This window comes from Ranitomeya imitator, chromosome 3, assembly GCF_032444005.1.
Source record: "Ranitomeya imitator isolate aRanImi1 chromosome 3, aRanImi1.pri, whole genome shotgun sequence".
Classification (NCBI taxonomy): Eukaryota; Metazoa; Chordata; class Amphibia; order Anura; family Dendrobatidae; genus Ranitomeya; species Ranitomeya imitator.
This window is the reverse complement of record NC_091284.1, coordinates 341,837,845-341,856,943: the sequence shown is the minus strand read 5'-3', so window position 1 is coordinate 341,856,943 and position 19,099 is coordinate 341,837,845. Positions and strand designations below refer to the sequence as shown.

The following is a 19,099-nucleotide window of genomic DNA, read 5'->3' as shown; positions in this document are numbered from 1 at the left end:
AGCACATGTCCAGGCCCATCTGAAGTTCGCCTATGACCATCTGGATGATCCAGAAGAGACATGAGAGGAAGTCATGTGGTCAGATGAGACCAAAATAGAATTTTTTTACATCAACTCCACTCGCCATGTATGGCGAAAAAGGATGAGTGCAACCCCAAGAACACCATCCAAATCATGAAGCATGGTGGGGGAAGGATCATTCTCTGGGGGTGCTTTTCTGCAAAGGCGACAGGATGACTGCGCCGTATTGAAGCGAGGATTGATGGAGTCAAGTATTGCAATATTTTGACCAACAATCTCCTTCCCTCAGTAAGAGCATTAAAGATGGGTCGTGGCTGGGTCTTCCAGCATGACAATGACCCAAAACACACAGCCAGGGCCACTAAGGAGTGGCTCTGTAAGAGGCATTTCAAGGTCCAGGAGTCACCTAGTTAGTCTCCAGACCTGAACCCTATAGAAAATCATTGGATGGAGCTGAAACTCAATGTTGCCCAGCTACAGCCCCGGAACCTGAAAGATCTGGAGAAGATCCGTATGGGGGAGTGGACTAAAATCCCTGCTGCAGTGTGTGCAAACCTGGTCAAGAACTACAGGAAATGTCTAACCTCTGTAATTGCAAACAAAGGTTTCTGTACCAAATATTAAGTTCCGTTATTCTATTGTATCAAATACTTATTTCATGCAATAAAATGCAAATTAATTATGTAAAAATCATACTGTACAATGTAATTTTCTGGTTTTATTTATTTGATCACCTACCAACCAGCAAGAATTTTGACTCTCACAGACCTTTTAGTTCTTTTTTAAGAAACCCTGCTACTCTGCATTCATTACCTATATTAATTGCACCTGTTTGCACTCGTTAACTGTAAAAAAGACACCTGTCCACACAATCAATCACACTCCAACTTTGCCACAATGGCCAAAACAAAAGAGCTGTCTAAGGACACAGGGGTAAAATTGTAGACCTGCACAAGGCTGGGATGGGCTACAGGACAATAGGCAACAACTGATGGAGCAATTCTTAGAAAATGGAAGATACATAAGATGACTGTCAATCTTTCACGGGCTGGGGTTCTATGCAAGAGTTCACCTTGTAGGGTAAAGATTAGTGATGAGTGAGTATACTCGTTACTCGAGATTTGACGAGCACGCTCGGGTGTCCTCCGAGTATTTTTTATTGCTCGGAGATTTAGTTTTCATCGCCGCAGCTGAATGATTTACTGTACATCTGTTAGCCAGCTTGATTACATGTGGGGATTCCCTAGCACCCAGGCAACCCCCACATGTACTTATGCTGGCTAGCAGCTGTAAATCATGCAGCTGTGTCAACAAAAACTAAATCTCTGAGCACTTACAAATACTCGGAGACCCCCGAGCATGCTCGGGAAATCACGAGCAATGAGTATACTTGCTCATCACTAGTAAAAATTATTCTGAGAGAGGTTAGGAATCAGCCCAGAACTACATTGGAGGAGCTGAAGAAAGCTGGGAACACAGTCTCAAACATTACTATACCACACTACGCCATCATGGATTAAAATCCTGCAGGGCATGCAAGGTCTCCTTGCTGACGCCAGGACATATCCTGGCCATTTGTAAGTTAGCCAATGACCATCTGGATGATCCAGAGGATGTATGGGAGAAACTCATGTTGTCATATAAGACCAAAATAGAACTTTTTAGTATAAACTCCATTCGCCGCATTTGGATGAAGAAGAAGGATGAGTGCAACCCCAAGAACACCATTCCAACCGTGATGCATGGTGAGGGAGACATCATACTTTGATGACATCATACTTATTCTGCAAAAGGGACAGAATGACTGCACCGTATTGAAGGGAGGAAGAATGGGGTCATGTATCACTAGATTATAGCCAACATTTCCCTCCCTCAGTAAGATCATTGAAGATGGGTCATGACTGGGTCTTCAAGCATGATAACAACCCAAAACACACAGCCAGGGCAACTAAGCATTTCAAGGTCTTAGAGTGGCCTAGCCAGTCTCTAGACCTGAACCCAATAGAAAATCTTTGGAGGGAGATATACTCAATGTTGCCCAGCAACACCCCCAGAACCTCAAAGATCTGGATAAGAACTGCATGGAGAAGTGGTCAAGAACTTCAAACTTGGTCAAAAACTTCAGGAAAAGTCTGACCTCTGTAATTGCAAACAAAGGTTTCTGTACCAAATATTAAGCTCTGCTTTTCTATCAAATACTTATTTTATGCAATAAAATAGTAATTATGTAAAAAATCATACAATTTTATCTTACGGATTTTTTTTAGATTCTGTCTTTCACTACTAAAGTGTACCTGCGATAACAATTACAGACCCCTCCATTCTTTGTAAGTGGGAAAACTTGCAAAATCGGCAGTGTATCAAATGTTTATTTTCCCCATTGTATTTAATTGTAACCGCACCCTTTAAAAAGACTTTGTCATCAGAAAATAATCGAACTTATAAATCAAGTTGTTACATGTAACTACACTTTCATCCGTTTTAGCAATCGCTAAGCATCTTCACTAAGAGGTACAGAACTTTATTTTTGTGTCTCTCTGCTTCTGTTTCATTCCAGTACCACAAAAACCTCCATATACTTCTATAGGCAGCTGGCTTAATTTAATTATCCACTGAAGAATTACATGTAGACAGATTTGAGCAGTATATATCCCAGTTTATTATAGAAAATGGTTAGTTTTCAAACATTGTTGAAACATTAAAGGGAACCTGTCACCCACCCCCAAAACTGAAGATGAGTTAAGCCCACCGGCATCAGGGCTTATCTACAGCATTCTGCAGTCCCCGATGTATCCTGAAAGATGAGAAAAAGAGGTTAGATTATACTCACCCAGGGGCGGTCCCGCTGCCGTCCAGTCCGATGGGCGTCGCGGTCCGGTCCGGGGCCTCCTTTCTTCATAGGATAATGTTCTTTTCTTGTCTTCACGCTGCGGCTCCGGCACAGGTGCTGGGAAAGGTCAGAGAGGCCCAGCGCCTGCGCACTGCAGTACTTTGCTCTGCCCTCAACATGGCAGATCAGTACACCTGCGCCGGAGGCACAGCATGAATACAAGAAGGAGACGTCTTCGTATGAAGATGGGAGGCCCCGGACCGGACTGCAACGCCCATCGGATCGGACTGCCCCTGGGTGAGTATAATCTAACCTCTTTTTCTCATCTTTCAGGATACATCGGGGGCTTATCTACAGCATTACAGAATACTGTACATAAGCCCCTGATGCTGGTGGGCTTAGCTCATCGTCGATTTTGGGGGTGACAAGTTCCCTTTAAATATTTTTGATTTTTTTTCTATCACTTTCTATATTAATAACATTTCTGAAATCTTAGAAGTATCAAACTGTCCAAGTAGCCTAATAATAGTTGGCACAGTGGCTAGCACTGCTGCTTTGCAGCTCTGTGTTTAAACCCTACCAAGGACAACATCTGCAAGGAGTTGGTATGTTCTCCAGGGTTTCCTCCAGGTTTCCTGGTTTACTACCACACTCCAAAAACATATTGATAGGAAATTTAGATTGTGAGCCCCAATGGGAACAATGATAATCATGTCTGTAAAGCACTGCAGAATATGATGGTGCTATATAATTAAAGCATATTAATAATAATAATTATACTTCCTCTTCTGTAAAGATGATCTTTCAATAGTCATCTCATTATCATCACAGGCAGGATTACAAAACCACACATCACACCAATCACATTAGGTGATGGATACAGCTCACTTCTTCTTCCTCCATGTACACTGACCTCTGGACAGAACAGAGCATGCATAGAAAACTTTCCTGTGCAAGTCAATGAGTCAGACACTGTCTACTTCTTTTCATAGTCCATGTGACTGCTGTAAAATATATATCTAAATGCTGTTAACAGATGCTAAGACAAAGTGGCAGCTCCAATATTTATGTGCAAATCAAAATTGATTAAGAAAAAATATGTATTACTATTAGTTCAATTAGGCTAAGTTCACATTTGCGTTGTGCGGTGCAGCGTCGGCGACGCAATGCACAACGCAAATGTGAACGCATGCACAACGCAGCATTTTGTGACGCATGCGTTCATTTTTTCATGATTTTTAGCTCAGAAAATACTGCATCATGCAGCGTCCTCTGCGCCCTGACAGTTGCGCCAAAGTGACGCATGCGTCACAAAACGCAAGAGCAACGCATGTCCATGCATCCCCCATGTTAAATATAGGGGCGCATGACGCATGCGTCGCCGCGGCTGCCCCCGACGCAACGCACGTAACTGCCAGTGTCCCTAGTGCAAAGCAAATATGATTCTTACCTAATTAGTTCTTAAACTAAATGTTCGGCCCGATAAAATAATAAAACCTATACTCCCGTGCTGGCGCCGTTCCAGCGGTTTCGGATCTCGCTCTCCCCGGGTGCCCAATCCGCACTGGCTACACTGTCTCCGCCTTCATGCAAACTGAACATGAAGAGGAAGCCACAGATCAGCTGCAGTTCAGTTTGGCAGAAGGTGGAGACAGTGAAGCCAGTGCTGATTGGGCGCCGGACATCATGTGTCATTCCACGGCGTCACAGCCCCAGGACTGCAAGTGCAGACACCACTGGAACACCGCCGGCACGGCATGGGAGGTGGGTAAAGGCTTTATTTTTGTGGGGCCTAACATTTAGTTTAAGAAGAAGTTGTCCTAGTAGTGGCAACTACCTTTAGGAGGAAACAACCATTTGTTTTCACACACTTATGAACAGTTTATATATGAGCATTGTCCAGATTCCATTTTTACACCACAGGCCGAACATTTAGCAAACAATAAAACCTTTAAAGTGCCAATGTCCTTTCAGGTGAATTTGAAGCAGTATGTCCGTGTCTGTGTCTGCATTTGTCTCTCTGAAGAGAGACGTTTACCAGTGAAGATATTTTATCTTGACTTTCGATATAAGAAACATTACAACAGTTACTATTTAAGAATTGAGTAGAGAATTTTCCTTAAGTGGTTGGTCACCAGTGGGGACTATTTTTTTCTCTTACTTGAATGCATGTATTTTTGTTTAAAATAACAATTTTTGCAATTGTGCTTTATCAAAAAAGTTCCATGGTTTGTTTTCTATAGCCTTTGTATTGTGCTGTCTATTGCTGGCTGCAGAATGGGTTATCGGAGAATCTGTCAGGCAGTTCATTCTTTAGGGTACCGTCATACAGTGGCATTTTGATCGCTACGACGGCACGATCCGTGACGTTCCAGCGATATAGTTACGATCTCGCAGTGTCTGACACGCTCCTGCGATCAGGGACCCCGCTGAGAATCATACGTCGTAGCAGATCGTTTGAAACTTTCTTTCGTCGTCTAGTGTCCCGCTGTGGTGGCATGATCGCATGGTGTAACAAAGGTGTGCACAATATTGTATACGATGTGCGCATAGTAACCAACGGCTTCTACATCGCACATACGTCATGAAATTATCGCTCCAGCGTCGTACATTGCAAAGTGTGACAGCAGTCTACGACGCTGGAGCGATATTGTTACGATGCTGGAGCGTCACGGATCGTGCTGTCGTAGCGATCAAAATGCCACTGTGTGACGGTACCCTTAGTCTGTCTTTTGTGAGCTCCTCTTAACTGATTTATGACCATAGAACACACCTAGCTTGAATGGGCAAGGAAATAAAATCTATAAAAGCAAAATTTTGCTAGATTTTTAATAAAACTAAATTGAATAAAATATTTTTTGCCCAAGAAATATATTACGGTAAATTAAATTAATGAAAAAAAAAATTGTTCGCAGGGGAGAACACCCCCTGTAACGAGCGTTTCAGCAGAATGTGTGTGTCCGCCTTTAGTTCCTCCCTGCTCCTCCCCATACTCTCTCCATAGAATCTTATGAGTGGGAAATATCATCTGCTATCTCAGTAAAGCAAAAAAACAGTTTTCACCGAAAAGATTATAACCATGAATTTAGTGTGAAAGATCAAAGAGGTGAAAGAAACAGATTTCTCCAATAAGATACATTGCAAGCCAATACATGGTATTATAAAATTTGTTATTTCAATGTGCACTTACGAAAAAAGTACAACTGACAGATGCTCTTTAACTAGGAAACAAATTCCAGCCATTCTATTCCCTTCTAATGTATAATTAGCCATAAGCATAAAACAGCTGACATCTATTCTCACTGACCACCTCATAAACATGAATTTATTTCAATAGGAAAAGGTAGAGAAATTGCTCCTAGACATATCTAGCGGTAACTAGCCTGTGAGCAAAAAAAAAGGGCCAAATATGATCCTACCCCATCATCTGCCATTAGGTGGAAAGCTCAGAGGCACCATTAGTGTTGGCAGATCTCCAGGCATTTATATATGCTTATATATGTACAGCAATCGTGGCCTTCATTATGTGATCAGTGAGGGTCCAACAAATTATAGGGGCCTCCAATTAATAGGGGCTTCCCTTCTATGTCCATTAAGGCACACAATACTATAGGCAGCTGTGTCTTGTACCGATATTCACTATAGTAGACATGCTGCATTCATTTCTAGGTGTCTTAGGCTACTTTCACACATCAGGTTTTTTGTTTCAGGCTAAATCCGGCGAATGTTGGAAAAACTGGATCCGGCGCAGATTGTGAAAAACTGATGCGACCGATCCGTTTTTTTGACAGATCTGGCTAGCCTATCTAGATTATTGGATTAAAAAAAATTGGAGCATGCTCAGTTTAAAAAACCGGATCAGGCCACCGGATTCGCCATTTTCTGCATCCGGCACCTTCTGGCTCCCATAGGCTTCCATTCTAGCAAACAGCCGGGAGCGCAGGATCCGGTGCTTCAGGTTTTTTCGCCGGAGACAAAAAACGTTACAGTAGACGTTTTTTTCCAGACGCCGGTACGAGTGTACGGCATCAAACCGGAAGGAATCCTGGGCCATCCGGCGCTAATACAAGTCAATGGGGGAAAAACCCGATCCGGTTTTTATTTTTTCCGGTTCCGGTTTTTCTCCCGAGAGCCGGATTTAGCCTGAAACAAAAAACCTGATGTGTGAAAGCAGCCTTAATCTGGTATGTTAATGCACGCCATCACGATACGTACTTAGGCTAAGCTATGTTATGTATGTCTTCTACTCACATCAATGTAATTGGCATTGATTTCTTCAGAACTGCATTCTGCCTGTAGAGGATGGAGTCTAACACGGTGCCGCTCATCTGAAAGTAGAACTGTAGGATATGTCACAAATAATTGTCCATTCAGAAATTGTAAGTCCATATGTGTATGACAAGGCAGAGGTCGTAAAGAGCCACTTACAATTTGGTGGTGGCTCTTGTCTTCCTTTGCTTTTGTCCTTCTTCTTAGACACATCCCAATCAAAAAAACTCTAATGCAGAAAGAACACAGTTTTTGAATCAAAAATGGAAGGAGAATGAAGACAAAGGTCTTCAACATATATTAGAAATTTCAACATTAGGAAAAAAAATCACTGTACAAACGTTTTAAGACTATTTCACATCAGCATGATTCACTTATTACATGCACAAACGTAGAAGGCACATTCTCCCAAGCATAATATGACCAAAACAGATATTCTCATACTGTGAAAAACATGGATAAGCATCCCCTGATATTTTATCATTCTGTGTATAGCGCAAGGATGGAAAGACTAAAAAAGTGCATACACACAATAAAGAGAACATAATACTATCCTAATCTTTCTTTTTATTACACTCATCATTTGGAATGAATTGTTAAATGAAATTATGTCAAAGGACAAGGTCAAAGCTGTTACCTCATATTCCTGTTTGAACCCATAACCCTCTGCCACTTTCATCTGGTTAATGTGTTGAAGTAGGTCTGCCACCCGTACTGCTGGGTGTAATTGTCCTGTGTGGTATGGTGATCCTTTCCTACCATTATTTCTTCTTGGAGATCCTCCTAGAAGACTGCTTGATTCTGTCACAGATCCAACACGTGGTTCGCCTGAGGAAAATGAAGGATCATTAATATTAGTTTATTTTTGTTATCTATACGTTACACATTGTTCTCCTGTATTTATAAATTATTATAATGGAATTTAGATTTCCAGACTTACAACACGTTAATGACTATATAAAGTATAAGTACAGGTACAGTCTTACTGCAAAAAAATTGGATAATGAATATAGATCACCTAAGAAGAAACCCAACATGGCAAAAGCATGCAGACAGTCCATTTTCATACCTCGAGAACCATAATTGTGCAAAAATGTTAAGGCTGCCTCATCCTGTAGTAACTTGGGTTGATCTAAGATCTTGGTGTGTTCCCTAGTGGCTCCTGTGCAAGCGTTTTCATGCCGTACTGGCAAAGCCGACTTAGCTAGACTTACTGGTTTGCTGAAAGAAAGAAAAGGTATAAATCACAATTAACATCTGTCCTTATATACGGTAATCAAGATGATTAACTCAAATAACTATATATAATATTTGGGCTATACGCACAGTACATAACGGAACTGGCATTTTTTGGGGTTATACGTGTGTAGAATACTGTAGAGCAGATTTGTGGAAACACCACAAATAAGGCTTGTCTATGAAACATCAAGATCTCATGTGAAGTTTTAATATCTAAAGTTGAGATTTCCTCTTAAAGTATAAAATAAATCTCCGTACATATATATCACGGACGCACTGTGTGTGATAGTTCTTAAAAGGGCTTCCACGGACAGGTAAGAGGCCAGAGAACAGGAATGAAGAGAATGCTCCAGAATCTGCATTAATACAAGGAGGTCCGGAACAGGAGCAGAAACATCAGGTAAAAAGGCTCTCAAGATACTGCCCAAAGTCAAGAACGGGAATCAAATAACAGATTAGAGGCTGTCGATCATGGTAAACCAGGTCTAGCAGAGCTCATAACTGGCAACTAGTGGTAGAAAGTCAAGGGATAGTGTAAATAGTGTCAGCACTGCTCAGGGCTCTCAGAAGGGAATTAATGAGATAACACAGTCAGGTGATAACCCCAAGCTCCCTGTCTGGACAACACCACTAGTCCCAGAATAATAACCCAAGCTGCTGTACTGTCCCCCAGCAATACCCATAACAAAGGCAAAGTGTGGTCTGGTGAGAGACAGAAGAAATGACCATAGAAGAGGATGCAACAATATTAGAGTTTTATTGTCATACTCACGGATAGTAAGCATAAGAAAACTGTGTTCTTCTGCCAGCGATAGAGAAAAGAAGCAAATTGTGAGCTATCCTTTCAGTCAATAACTGGTGTAAATAAATCTTACAAAATAATATTCTGACAAAAAACAAATTTCCCAATTTTTGAATCATTATTAATTTAAAATCTTTTGATTGGGAGTGACTAAGTCCCTTACCCCTTGCGAACGATAAGAATTACAGCACCAAGCAGAATGATAAACACAACCAGACCGCCGGCACAAATTCCTAGTACAAGCCCCATCTCTTCCGAATGTTGAGGAGCCATAGAGAATCGGTGACTGTCCTTACAAGGTGCTGAGAAAAAAGAAAGAAAAGTCAGGGCTCAATTAGGGTAACTAAGAAAGATTAACAATTGACTGACAGACTATGGGTACAAGAGTTCATAGAGAAAGGTACTGGGGTTATCGATATAAAATCCATAACACAGAAGCAAATACAACGTACGCAAAAAGAGTTAGAAAACACGTAATAAAGGAACGAACAAATTAATTAATGGTATTTAATAATATGCAAGAGGACACAGACATATTTAAGTGTTTACCTTTCCTGGCAATCCTAACACAATTTAGACGTGTTTCCTATGGGAAAAAAAGATAGTTAATGATAGCTAAATTCTTTGCCATAAATCCTCTGTTTACCCTTCCCTAAAATACTTGATGAGCACACCATAGCCCATAAAAGTGATGGCATCGTCTCACTATTTTCAGAAAATCTTACCCCACGATGATGGCTAGCTGCCTGTAGGTAGATAAGGTAGCCTTTTCGAGGATCCAAGGGTGGATTCCAGTAACCTCCATAGCTGCGATTATCCCCTACAATAAAGGGGGTATCTCGAGGCAAGTCACTCGGTGGAAGTTCTGCTCCTACATAACTGGTTGATCCTTCCATCTCAGCTTCCTCATAACCACCAGCTCCAGGGAAACAGCCAGGAACTGCAAGTTCACGTCTAGCTCGACTGGAGCTTTCCCCTTCAACCAGAACCTGGTAAAAACTGCATGGGAAGGTGTAATGATATTGTTATAGCGGGTTAGATATACAGTGCTTTGTGAAAGTATTCGGCCCCCTGGAACTTTTCAACCTTTTCCCACATATCATGCTTCAAACATAAAAATACCAAATGTAAATTTTTGTTGAAGAATCAACAACAAGTGGAACACAATTGTGAAGTTAAATGAAATTTATTGGTTATTTAACATTTTTGTGGAAATTCAAAAACTGAAAAGTGGGGCATGCAATATTATTCGGCCCCTTTACTTTCAGTGCAGCAAACTCACTCCAGAAGTTCATTGTGGATCTCTGAATGATCCAATCTTGTCCTAAATGCCTAATGATGATAAATATAATCCAACTGTATCTAATCAAGTCTCCGTATAAATGCACCTGCTCTGTGATAGTCTCAGGGTTCTGTTTGAAGCATAGAGAGCATCATGAAGACTAAGGAACACAACAGGCAGGTCCGTGATACTGTTGTGGAGAAGTTTAAAGCTGGATTTGGATACAAAATGATTTCCAAAACTTTAAACATCCCAAGGAGCACTGTGCAAGCAATCATATTGAAATGGAAGGAGTATCATACCACTGCAAATCTACCAAGACCCGGCCGTCCCTCTAAACTTTCATGTCAAACAAGGAGAAGACTGATCAGAGATGGAGCCAAGAGGCCCATGATCATTCTGGATGAACTGCAGAGATCTACAGCTGAGGTGGGACAGTCTGTCCATAGGACAACAACCAGTAATACACTGCACAAATCTGGTCTTTATGGAAGAGTGGCAAGAAGAAAGCCATTTTTCAAAGATATCCATAAAAAGTGTCATTTAAAGTTTGCAATGGAATGGTTCACAAATAAACGTATCCAGGTGTTAGAATGGCCAAGTCAAAGTCCAGACCTCAATCCAATCGAGAATCTGTGGAAAGAGCTGAAAACTGCTGTTCACAAACGATCTCCATCAAACCTCACTGAGCCCAAGCTGTTTGCCACGGAAGAATGGGCAAGAATTTCAGTCTCTCGATGTACAAAACTGATAGAGACATACCCCAAGCGACTTGCAGCTGTAATCGCAGCAAAAGGTGGCGCAACAAAGTATTAAGTTAACCCCTTCATGACCCAGCCTATTTTGACCTTAATGACCTGGCCGTTTTTTGCAATTCTGACCAGTGTCCCTTTATGAGGTAATAACTCAGGAACGCTTCAACGGATCCTAGCGGTTCTGAGATTGTTTTTTCGTGACATATTGGGCTTCATGTTAGTGGTAAATTTAGGTCAATAAATTCTGCGTTTATTTGTGATAAAAACGGAAATTTGGCGAAAATTTAGAAAATTTCGCAATTTTCACATTTTGAATTTTTATTCTGTTAAACCAGAGAGTTATGTGACACAAAATAGTTAATAAATAACATTTCCCACATGTCTACTTTACACCAGCACAATTTTGGAAACAACATTTTTTTTTTGCTAGGAAGTTATAAGAGTTAAAATTTGACCAGCGATTTCTCATTTTTACAACGAAATTTACAAAACCATTTTTTTTAGGGACCACCTCACATTTGAAGTCAGTTTGAGGGGTCTATATGGCTGAAAATACCCAAAAGTGACACCATTCTAAAAAATGCACCCCTCAAGGTGCTCAAAACCACATTCAAGAAGTTTTTTAACCCTTCAGGTGCTTCACAGCAGCAGAAGCAACATGGAAGGAAAAAATGAACATTTAACTTTTTAGTCACAAAAATTATCTTTTAGCAACATTTTTTTTATTTTCCCAATGGTACAAGGAGAAACTGAACCACGAAAGTTGTTGTCCAATTTGTCCTGAGTACGCTGATACCTCATATGTGGGGGTAAACCACTGTTTGGGCGCACGGCAGGGCTTGGAAGGAAAGGAGCGCCATTTGACTTTTTGAATGAAAAATTGGCTCCACTCTTTAGCGGACACCATGTCACGTTTGGAGAGCCCCCGTGTGCCTAAAAATTGGAGCTCCCCCACACGTGACCCCATTTTGGAAACTAGACGCCCCAAGGAACTTATCTAGATGCATAGTGAGAACTTTGAACCCCCGGGGGCTTCACAAATTGATCCGTAAAAATGAAAAAGTACTTTTTTTTCACAAAAAAATTCTTTTAGCCTCAATTTTTTTCATTTTCACATGGGCAACAGGATAAAATGGATCCTAAAATTTGTTGGGCAATTTCTCATGAGTACACCGATACCTCACATGTGGGGGTAAACCACTGTTTGGGCACATGGTAAGGTTCGGAAGGGAAGGAGCGCCATTTGACTTTTTGAATGAAAAATTATCTCCATCGTTAGCGGACACCATGTCGTGTTTGGAGAGCCCCCGTGTGCCTAAACATTGGAGCTCCCCCACAAATGACCCCATTTTGGAAACTAGACCCCCCAAGGAACTTATCTAGATGCATATTGAGCACTTTAAACCCTCAGGTGCTTCACAAATTGATCTGTAAAAATGAAAAAGTACTTTTTTTTTCACAAAAAAATTCTTTTCGCCTCAGTTTTTCATTTTCACATGGGCAATAGGATAAAATGAATCCTAAAATTTGTTGGGCAATTTCTCCCGAGTACGCCGATACCTCATATGTGGGGGTAAACCACTGTTTGGGCACACGGCAGGGCTCGGAAGGGAAGGCGCGCCATTTGACTTTTTGAATGGAAAATTAGCTCCAATTGTTAGCGGACACCATGTCGCGTTTAGAGAGCCCCTGTGTGCCTATGCATTGGAGCTCCCCCACAAGTGACCCCATTTTGGAAACTAGACCCCCCAAGGAACTTATCTAGATGCATATTGAGCACTTTAAACCCCCAGGTGCTTCACAGAAGTTTATAATGCAGAGCCATGAAAATAAAAAATAATTTTTCTTTCCTCAAAAATGATTTTTAGCCTGGAATTTCCTATTTTGCCAAGGGTAATAGGAGAAATTGGACCGCAAATGTTGTTGTCCAGTTTGTCCTGAGTACGCTGATACCCCATATGTGGGGGTAAACCACTGTTTGGGCGCACGGCAGGGCTCGGAAGGGAAGGCACGCCAATTGGCTTTTTAAATGGAAAATTAGCTCCAATCATTAGCGGACACCATGTCACGTTTGGAGAGCCCCTGTGTGCCTAAACATTGGAGATCCCCCACATATGACCCCATTTTGGAAACTAGACCCCCAAAGGAACTAATCTAGATGTGTGGTGAGGACTTTGAACTTCCAAGTGCTTCACAGAAGTTTATAACGCAGAGCCATGAAAATAAAATAAAAATTTTATTTTCTCTAAAATGATTTTTTAGCCTGCAATTTATTATTTTCCCAAGGGTAACAGGAGAAATTTGACCCCAAAAGTTGTTGTACAGTTTCTCCTGAGTACGCTGATACCCCATATGTGGGGGTAAACCACAGTTTGGGCACATGTCGGGGCTCGGAAGTCAAGTAGTGACGTTTTGAAATGCAGACTTTGATGGAATGCTCTGCGGGCGTTACGTTGCGTTTGCAGAGCCCCTGATGTGGCTAAACAGTAGAAACCCCCCACAAGTGACCCCATTTTAGAAACTAGACCCCGAAAGGAACTTATCTAGATGTGAGGTGAGCACTTTGAACCTCCAAGTGCTTCACAGAAGTTTATAACACAGAGCAGTGAAAATAATAAATACGTTTTCTTTCCTCAAAAATAATTTTTTAGCCCAGAATTTTTTATTTTCCCAAGGGTTACAGGAGAAATTGGACCCCAAAAGTTGTTGTCCAGTTTCTCCTGAGTACGCTGATACCCCATATGTGGGGGTAAACCACTGTTTGGGCACACGTCGGGGCTCAGAAGGGAAGTAGTGACTTTTGAAATGCAGACTTTGATGGAATGGTCTGCGGGCGTCACGTTGCGTTTGCAGAGCCCCTGGTGTGCCTAAACAGTAGAAACCCCCCACAAGTGACCCCATTTTGGAAACTAGACCCCCCAAGGAACTTATCTAGATATGTGGTGAGCATTTTGAACCCCCAAGTGCTTCACAGACGTTTACAACGCAGAGCCGTGAAAATAAAAAATCATTTTTCTTTCCTCAAAAATGATGTTTTAGCAAGCAATTTTTTATTTTCTCAAGGGTAACAGGAGAAATTGGACCCCAGTAATTGTTGCCCAGTTTGTCCTGAGTACGCTGATACCCCATATGTGGGGGTAAACCACTGTTTGGGCACATGTCGGGGCTCGGAAGTCAAGTAGTGACGTTTTGAAATGCAGACTTTGATGGAATGGTCTGCGGGCGTCACGTTGCGTTTGCAGAGCCCCTGGTGTGCCTAAACAGTAGAAACCCCCCACAAGTGACCCCATTTTGGAAACTAGACCCCCCAAGGAACTTATCTAGATATGTGGTGAGCACTTTGAACCCCCAAGTGCTTCACAGACGTTTACAACGCTGAGCCGTGAAAATAAAAAATCATTTTTCTTTCCTCAAAAATGATGTTTTAGCAAGCAATTTTTTATTTTCTCAAGGGTAACAGGAGAAATTGGACCCCAGTAATTGTTGCCCAGTTTGTCCTGAGTACACTGATACCCCATATGTGGGGGTAAACCACTGTTTGGGCACACGTCGGGGCTCGGAAGGGAAGGAGCACCATTTGACTTTTTGAATAAAAGATTGGCTGGAATCAATGGTGGCGCCATGTTGCGTTTGGAGACCCCCTGATGTGCCTAAACAGTGGAAACCCCTCAATTCTAATGCCAACACACCCCTAACCCTTATCCCAACTGTAGCCGTAACCCTAACCACAACCCTAACCGCAACACACCCCTAACCACAACCCTAACCCCAACACACCCCTAACCCTAACCACAACCCTAATTCCAACCCAACCCTAACCCTAAGGCTATGTACCCACGTTGTGGATTCGTGTGAGATTTTTCCGCACCATTTTTGAAAAATCCGCGGGTAAAAGGCACTGCGTTTTACCTGCGGATTTACCGCGGATTTCACCTGCGGATTCCTATTGAGGAATAGGTGTAAAACGCTGCGGAATCCGCACAAAGAATTGACATGCTGCGGAAAATACAACGCAGCGTTTCCGTGCGGTATTTTCCGCACCATGGGCACAGCGGATTTGGTTTTCCATAGGTTTACATGGTACTGTAAACCTGATGGAACACTGCTGCGGATCCGCAGCGGCCAATCCGCTGCGGATCGGCAGCCAAATCCGCACCGTGTGCACATAGCCTAATTCTAAAGGTATGTGCACACGCTTCGGAAAACGCTGCGGATCCGCAGCAGTTTCCCATGAGTTTACATTTCAATGTAAACCTATGGCAAACAAAAATCGCTGTACACATGAAAAACTGCACGGAAACGCAGCGGTTTACATTCCGCAGCATGTCACTTCTTTCTGCGGATTCCACAGCGGTTTTACAACTGCTCCAATAGAAAATCGCAGTTGTAAAACCGCAGTGAAATGCGCAGAAAAACCGCGGTAAATCTGCCATAAATCCGCAGCGGTTTAGCACTGCGGATTTATCAAATCCGCTGCGGAAAAATCCGCAGAGGACCAGAATACGTGTGCACATACCGAAACCCTAACCCTAACCCTACCCCTACCCCTAACCCTACCCCTAACCCTACCCCTACCCCTAACCCTACCCCTAACCCTACCCCTACCCCTAACCCTAACCCTAGTTCTAACTCCAACCTTAGTGAAAAAAAAAAAAAATTCTTTATTTTATTATTGTCCCTATCTATGGGGGACAAATGGGGGGGGTCATTTACTGTTTTTTTATTTTGACCACTGTGATAGATTATATCACAGTGATCAAAATTCACATTGGAACGAATCTGCCGGCCGGCAGATTCGGCGGGCGCACTGCGCATGCGCCCGCCATTTTGGAACATGGCGGCGCCCGGGGAAGAAGACGGACGGACCCCGCCAGGATCGGTAAGTATAAGGGGGGGAGATCAGAGCACAGGGGGGGGAGATCAGGGCACGGGGGGCGTCGGAGCACGGGGGGGGAGGGATCGGAGCATGGGGGAGAGTGATCGGTGTGCGGGCGGGTGGATCGGTGTGCAGGGGGGGTGGATCGGTGTGCAGGGGGGGTGGATCGGAGCACGGGGGGGGGATCGGAGTGCGGGGGGGTTTGATTGGAGCACGGGGGGGTGTGATTGGAGCACGGGGGGAGCGGACAGGAGGACGGGGGAGCGGAGCACAGGACGGAGGGGAGCGGGCCACAGATCGGGGGGCTGGGGGGGGCGATCGGTGGGGTGGGGTGGGGGCACATTAGTATTTCCAGCCATGGCCGATGATATTGCAGCATCGGCCATGGCTGGATTGTAATATTTCACCATTTTTTTAGGTGAAATATTACAAATCGCTCTGATTGGCAGTTTCACTTTCAACAGCCAATCAGAGCGATCGTAGCCACGAGGGGGTGAAGCCACCCCCCCTGGGCTAAACTACCACTCCCCCTGTCCCTGCAGATCGGGTGAAATGGGAGTTAACCCTTTCACCCGATCTGCAGGGACGCGATCTTTCTGTGACACAGCATATGCGTCACAGGTCGGATTGGCACTGACTTTCATGACGCATACGCTGTGTCACAGGTCGGGAAGGGGTTAAAGGGGCCGAATAATATTGCATGCCCCACTTTTCAGTTTTTGAATTTCCACAAAAATTTTAAATAACCAATAAATTTTGTTCAGCTTCACAATTGTCTTCCACTTGTTGTTGATTCTTCACCAAAAATTTACATTTGGTATCCTTATATTTGAAGCACGATATGTGGGAAAAGGTTGAAAAGTTCCAGGGGGCCGAATACTTTCGCAAGGCACTGTATCTATGTCATCAATATACTTTTTTTTAACTTATTTAGAAACAGGACATTTTGCTTTATTCCCAACCAGGCAGATTTTCAATTTTTTTCGTACAGTAAGTTTTAAGAGCTGTAAAAAAAAATGTTCTTGTTTGCATATTCAAATGGTGTTTGCCTCTTTTTTATCTTTGCTGCTATCAGATGGAAAATTAAACAAAAGAAGATACATTTATTTTTCACATTTAAAAGACCACCGGGAACCACTAAAACATTTTAATTTGTGTTCTACTTTCGATAAAAATTATTTGTGTATATTGGACATATATTTTATTTTGATTGAGGTGGGGCTAGAAACAGCGATTTTGGTTGGCAGTGGATTTCTTTTTTTTTTATTTATTTGTTTTTTATTTATTTCACACATCCCCCATAAGTTCATGAAAAAGACTTTTGTGGTACATTTCAACATTATTTCTTTATATTATTTGCATTGCTGATTTCACCCAATAATTGGGACTGGTAGATAAATCAGAGTTAGGCTATGTGCACACGTTGCGGATTAGGCTTAGGAATGGCTGGTGCGGATTCTGCCTCTCCTGGCAGAAAACGCACCTGCGGATTTGTCGTGTTTTTTGTGCGGTTCCGCAGTGTTTTCTTGCGGATTTGCTGCGTTTTAACCCCTGCGGTTTTCTATAATGGAATGGGTACAAAAACGCTGCAGATTCACAAAAAGAAGTGACATGCTACTTCTTTTAAACCGCAGCGTTTCCGCAGTGGATTTTCCGCGAAGTGTGCGCAGCATTTTTTTTCCTCATTGATTTACATTGTACTGTAAATCAATTGTGGATCTGCAGCATTTCTGCATTGCAAAAAACGCTGCGGATCCCCAGAGAATCCGCAACATGTGCACATACCTTTACAGAGAAAATTCAGGCTACTGTTTCAACAGCAAAGCTGATCTGGGTGCACTAGGACCAAGCAGCTGCTGCTCCTTTGCAGCATCTGGTGGTCACATTAAGGTACCGTCACACATAACGATTTCTTTTTGTGACGTAGCAATGATATCGTTAACGAAATCGTTATGTGTGACAGCGACCAACGATCAGGCCCCTGCTGGGACATCGTTGGTCGCTGGGAATGATCAGGATCTTTTTTTTGGTCGCTGATCACCTGCTGTCATCGCTGAATCGGCATGTGTGACGCCGATCCAGCGATGTGTTCACTGGTAACCAGGGTAAATATCGGGTTAATAAGCGCGGCCCTGCGCTTAGTACCCGATATTTACCCTGGTTACCATTGTAAAAGTAAAAAAAAAAAAAACAGTACGTACTCACATTCCGGTGTCTGTCACGTCCCCCGGCGTCAGCTTCCCACACTGACTGTGAGCGCCGGCCGTAAAGCACAGCGGTGACGTCACCGCTGTGGTCTGCTTTACTGCCGGCTGGCGCTGACACAGTCAGTGCGGGAAGCTGACGCCGGGGGACGTGACAGACACCGGAATGTGAGTATGTACTGTTTTTTTTTTTTACTTTTACAATGGTAACCAGGGTAAACATTGGGTTACTAAGCGCGGCCCTGCTCTTAGTAACCCGATGTTTACCCTGGTTACCCGGGGACTTCGGCATCGTTGGTCGCTGATCACCTGCTGTCATCGCTGAATCGGCATGTGTGACGCCGATCCAGCGATGTGTTCACTGGTAACCAGGGTAAATATCGGGTTAATAAGCGCGGCCCTGCGCTTAGTACCCGATATTTACCCTGGTTACCATTGTAAAAGTAAAAAAAAAAAAAACAGTACGTACTCACATTCCGGTGTCTGTCACGTCCCCCGGCGTCAGCTTCCCACACTGACTGTGAGCGCCGGCCGTAAAGCACAGCGGTGACGTCACCGCTGTGGTCTGCTTTACTGCCGGCTGGCGCTGACACAGTCAGTGCGGGAAGCTGACGCCGGGGGACGTGACAGACACCGGAATGTGAGTATGTACTGTTTTTTTTTTTTACTTTTACAATGGTAACCAGGGTAAACATTGGGTTACTAAGCGCGGCCCTGCTCTTAGTAACCCGATGTTTACCCTGGTTACCCGGGGACTTCGGCATCGTTGGTCGCTGGAGAGCTGTCTGTGTGACAGCTCTCCAGCGACCACACAACGACTT

General features: G+C 43.1%; 1 protein-coding gene across 4 annotated transcripts in view; it reads right to left on the bottom strand.

The window, feature by feature from the left end:
* PTPRU (protein tyrosine phosphatase receptor type U) overlaps positions 1–19,099 on the bottom strand; it is a 309,484-nt gene that overhangs the window by 130,199 nt on the left and 160,186 nt on the right. For 2 of the 4 annotated variants that reach the window (XM_069756793.1, XM_069756794.1), the window contains exons 12-19: positions 9,887–10,160; positions 9,711–9,747; positions 9,325–9,463; positions 9,132–9,161; positions 8,190–8,341; positions 7,758–7,948; positions 7,280–7,349; positions 7,103–7,191 (exon numbers count right to left, since the gene is read on the bottom strand). In XM_069756793.1, coding sequence (XP_069612894.1) covers positions 7,103–7,191; positions 7,280–7,349; positions 7,758–7,948; positions 8,190–8,341; positions 9,132–9,161; positions 9,325–9,463; positions 9,711–9,747; positions 9,887–10,160 — 982 coding nt within the window. The remainder of the gene's footprint in view (positions 1–7,102; positions 7,192–7,279; positions 7,350–7,757; positions 7,949–8,189; positions 8,342–9,131; positions 9,162–9,324; positions 9,464–9,710; positions 9,748–9,886; positions 10,161–19,099) is intronic. The other 2 variants (XM_069756795.1, XM_069756796.1) reach the window with 1 other exon arrangement.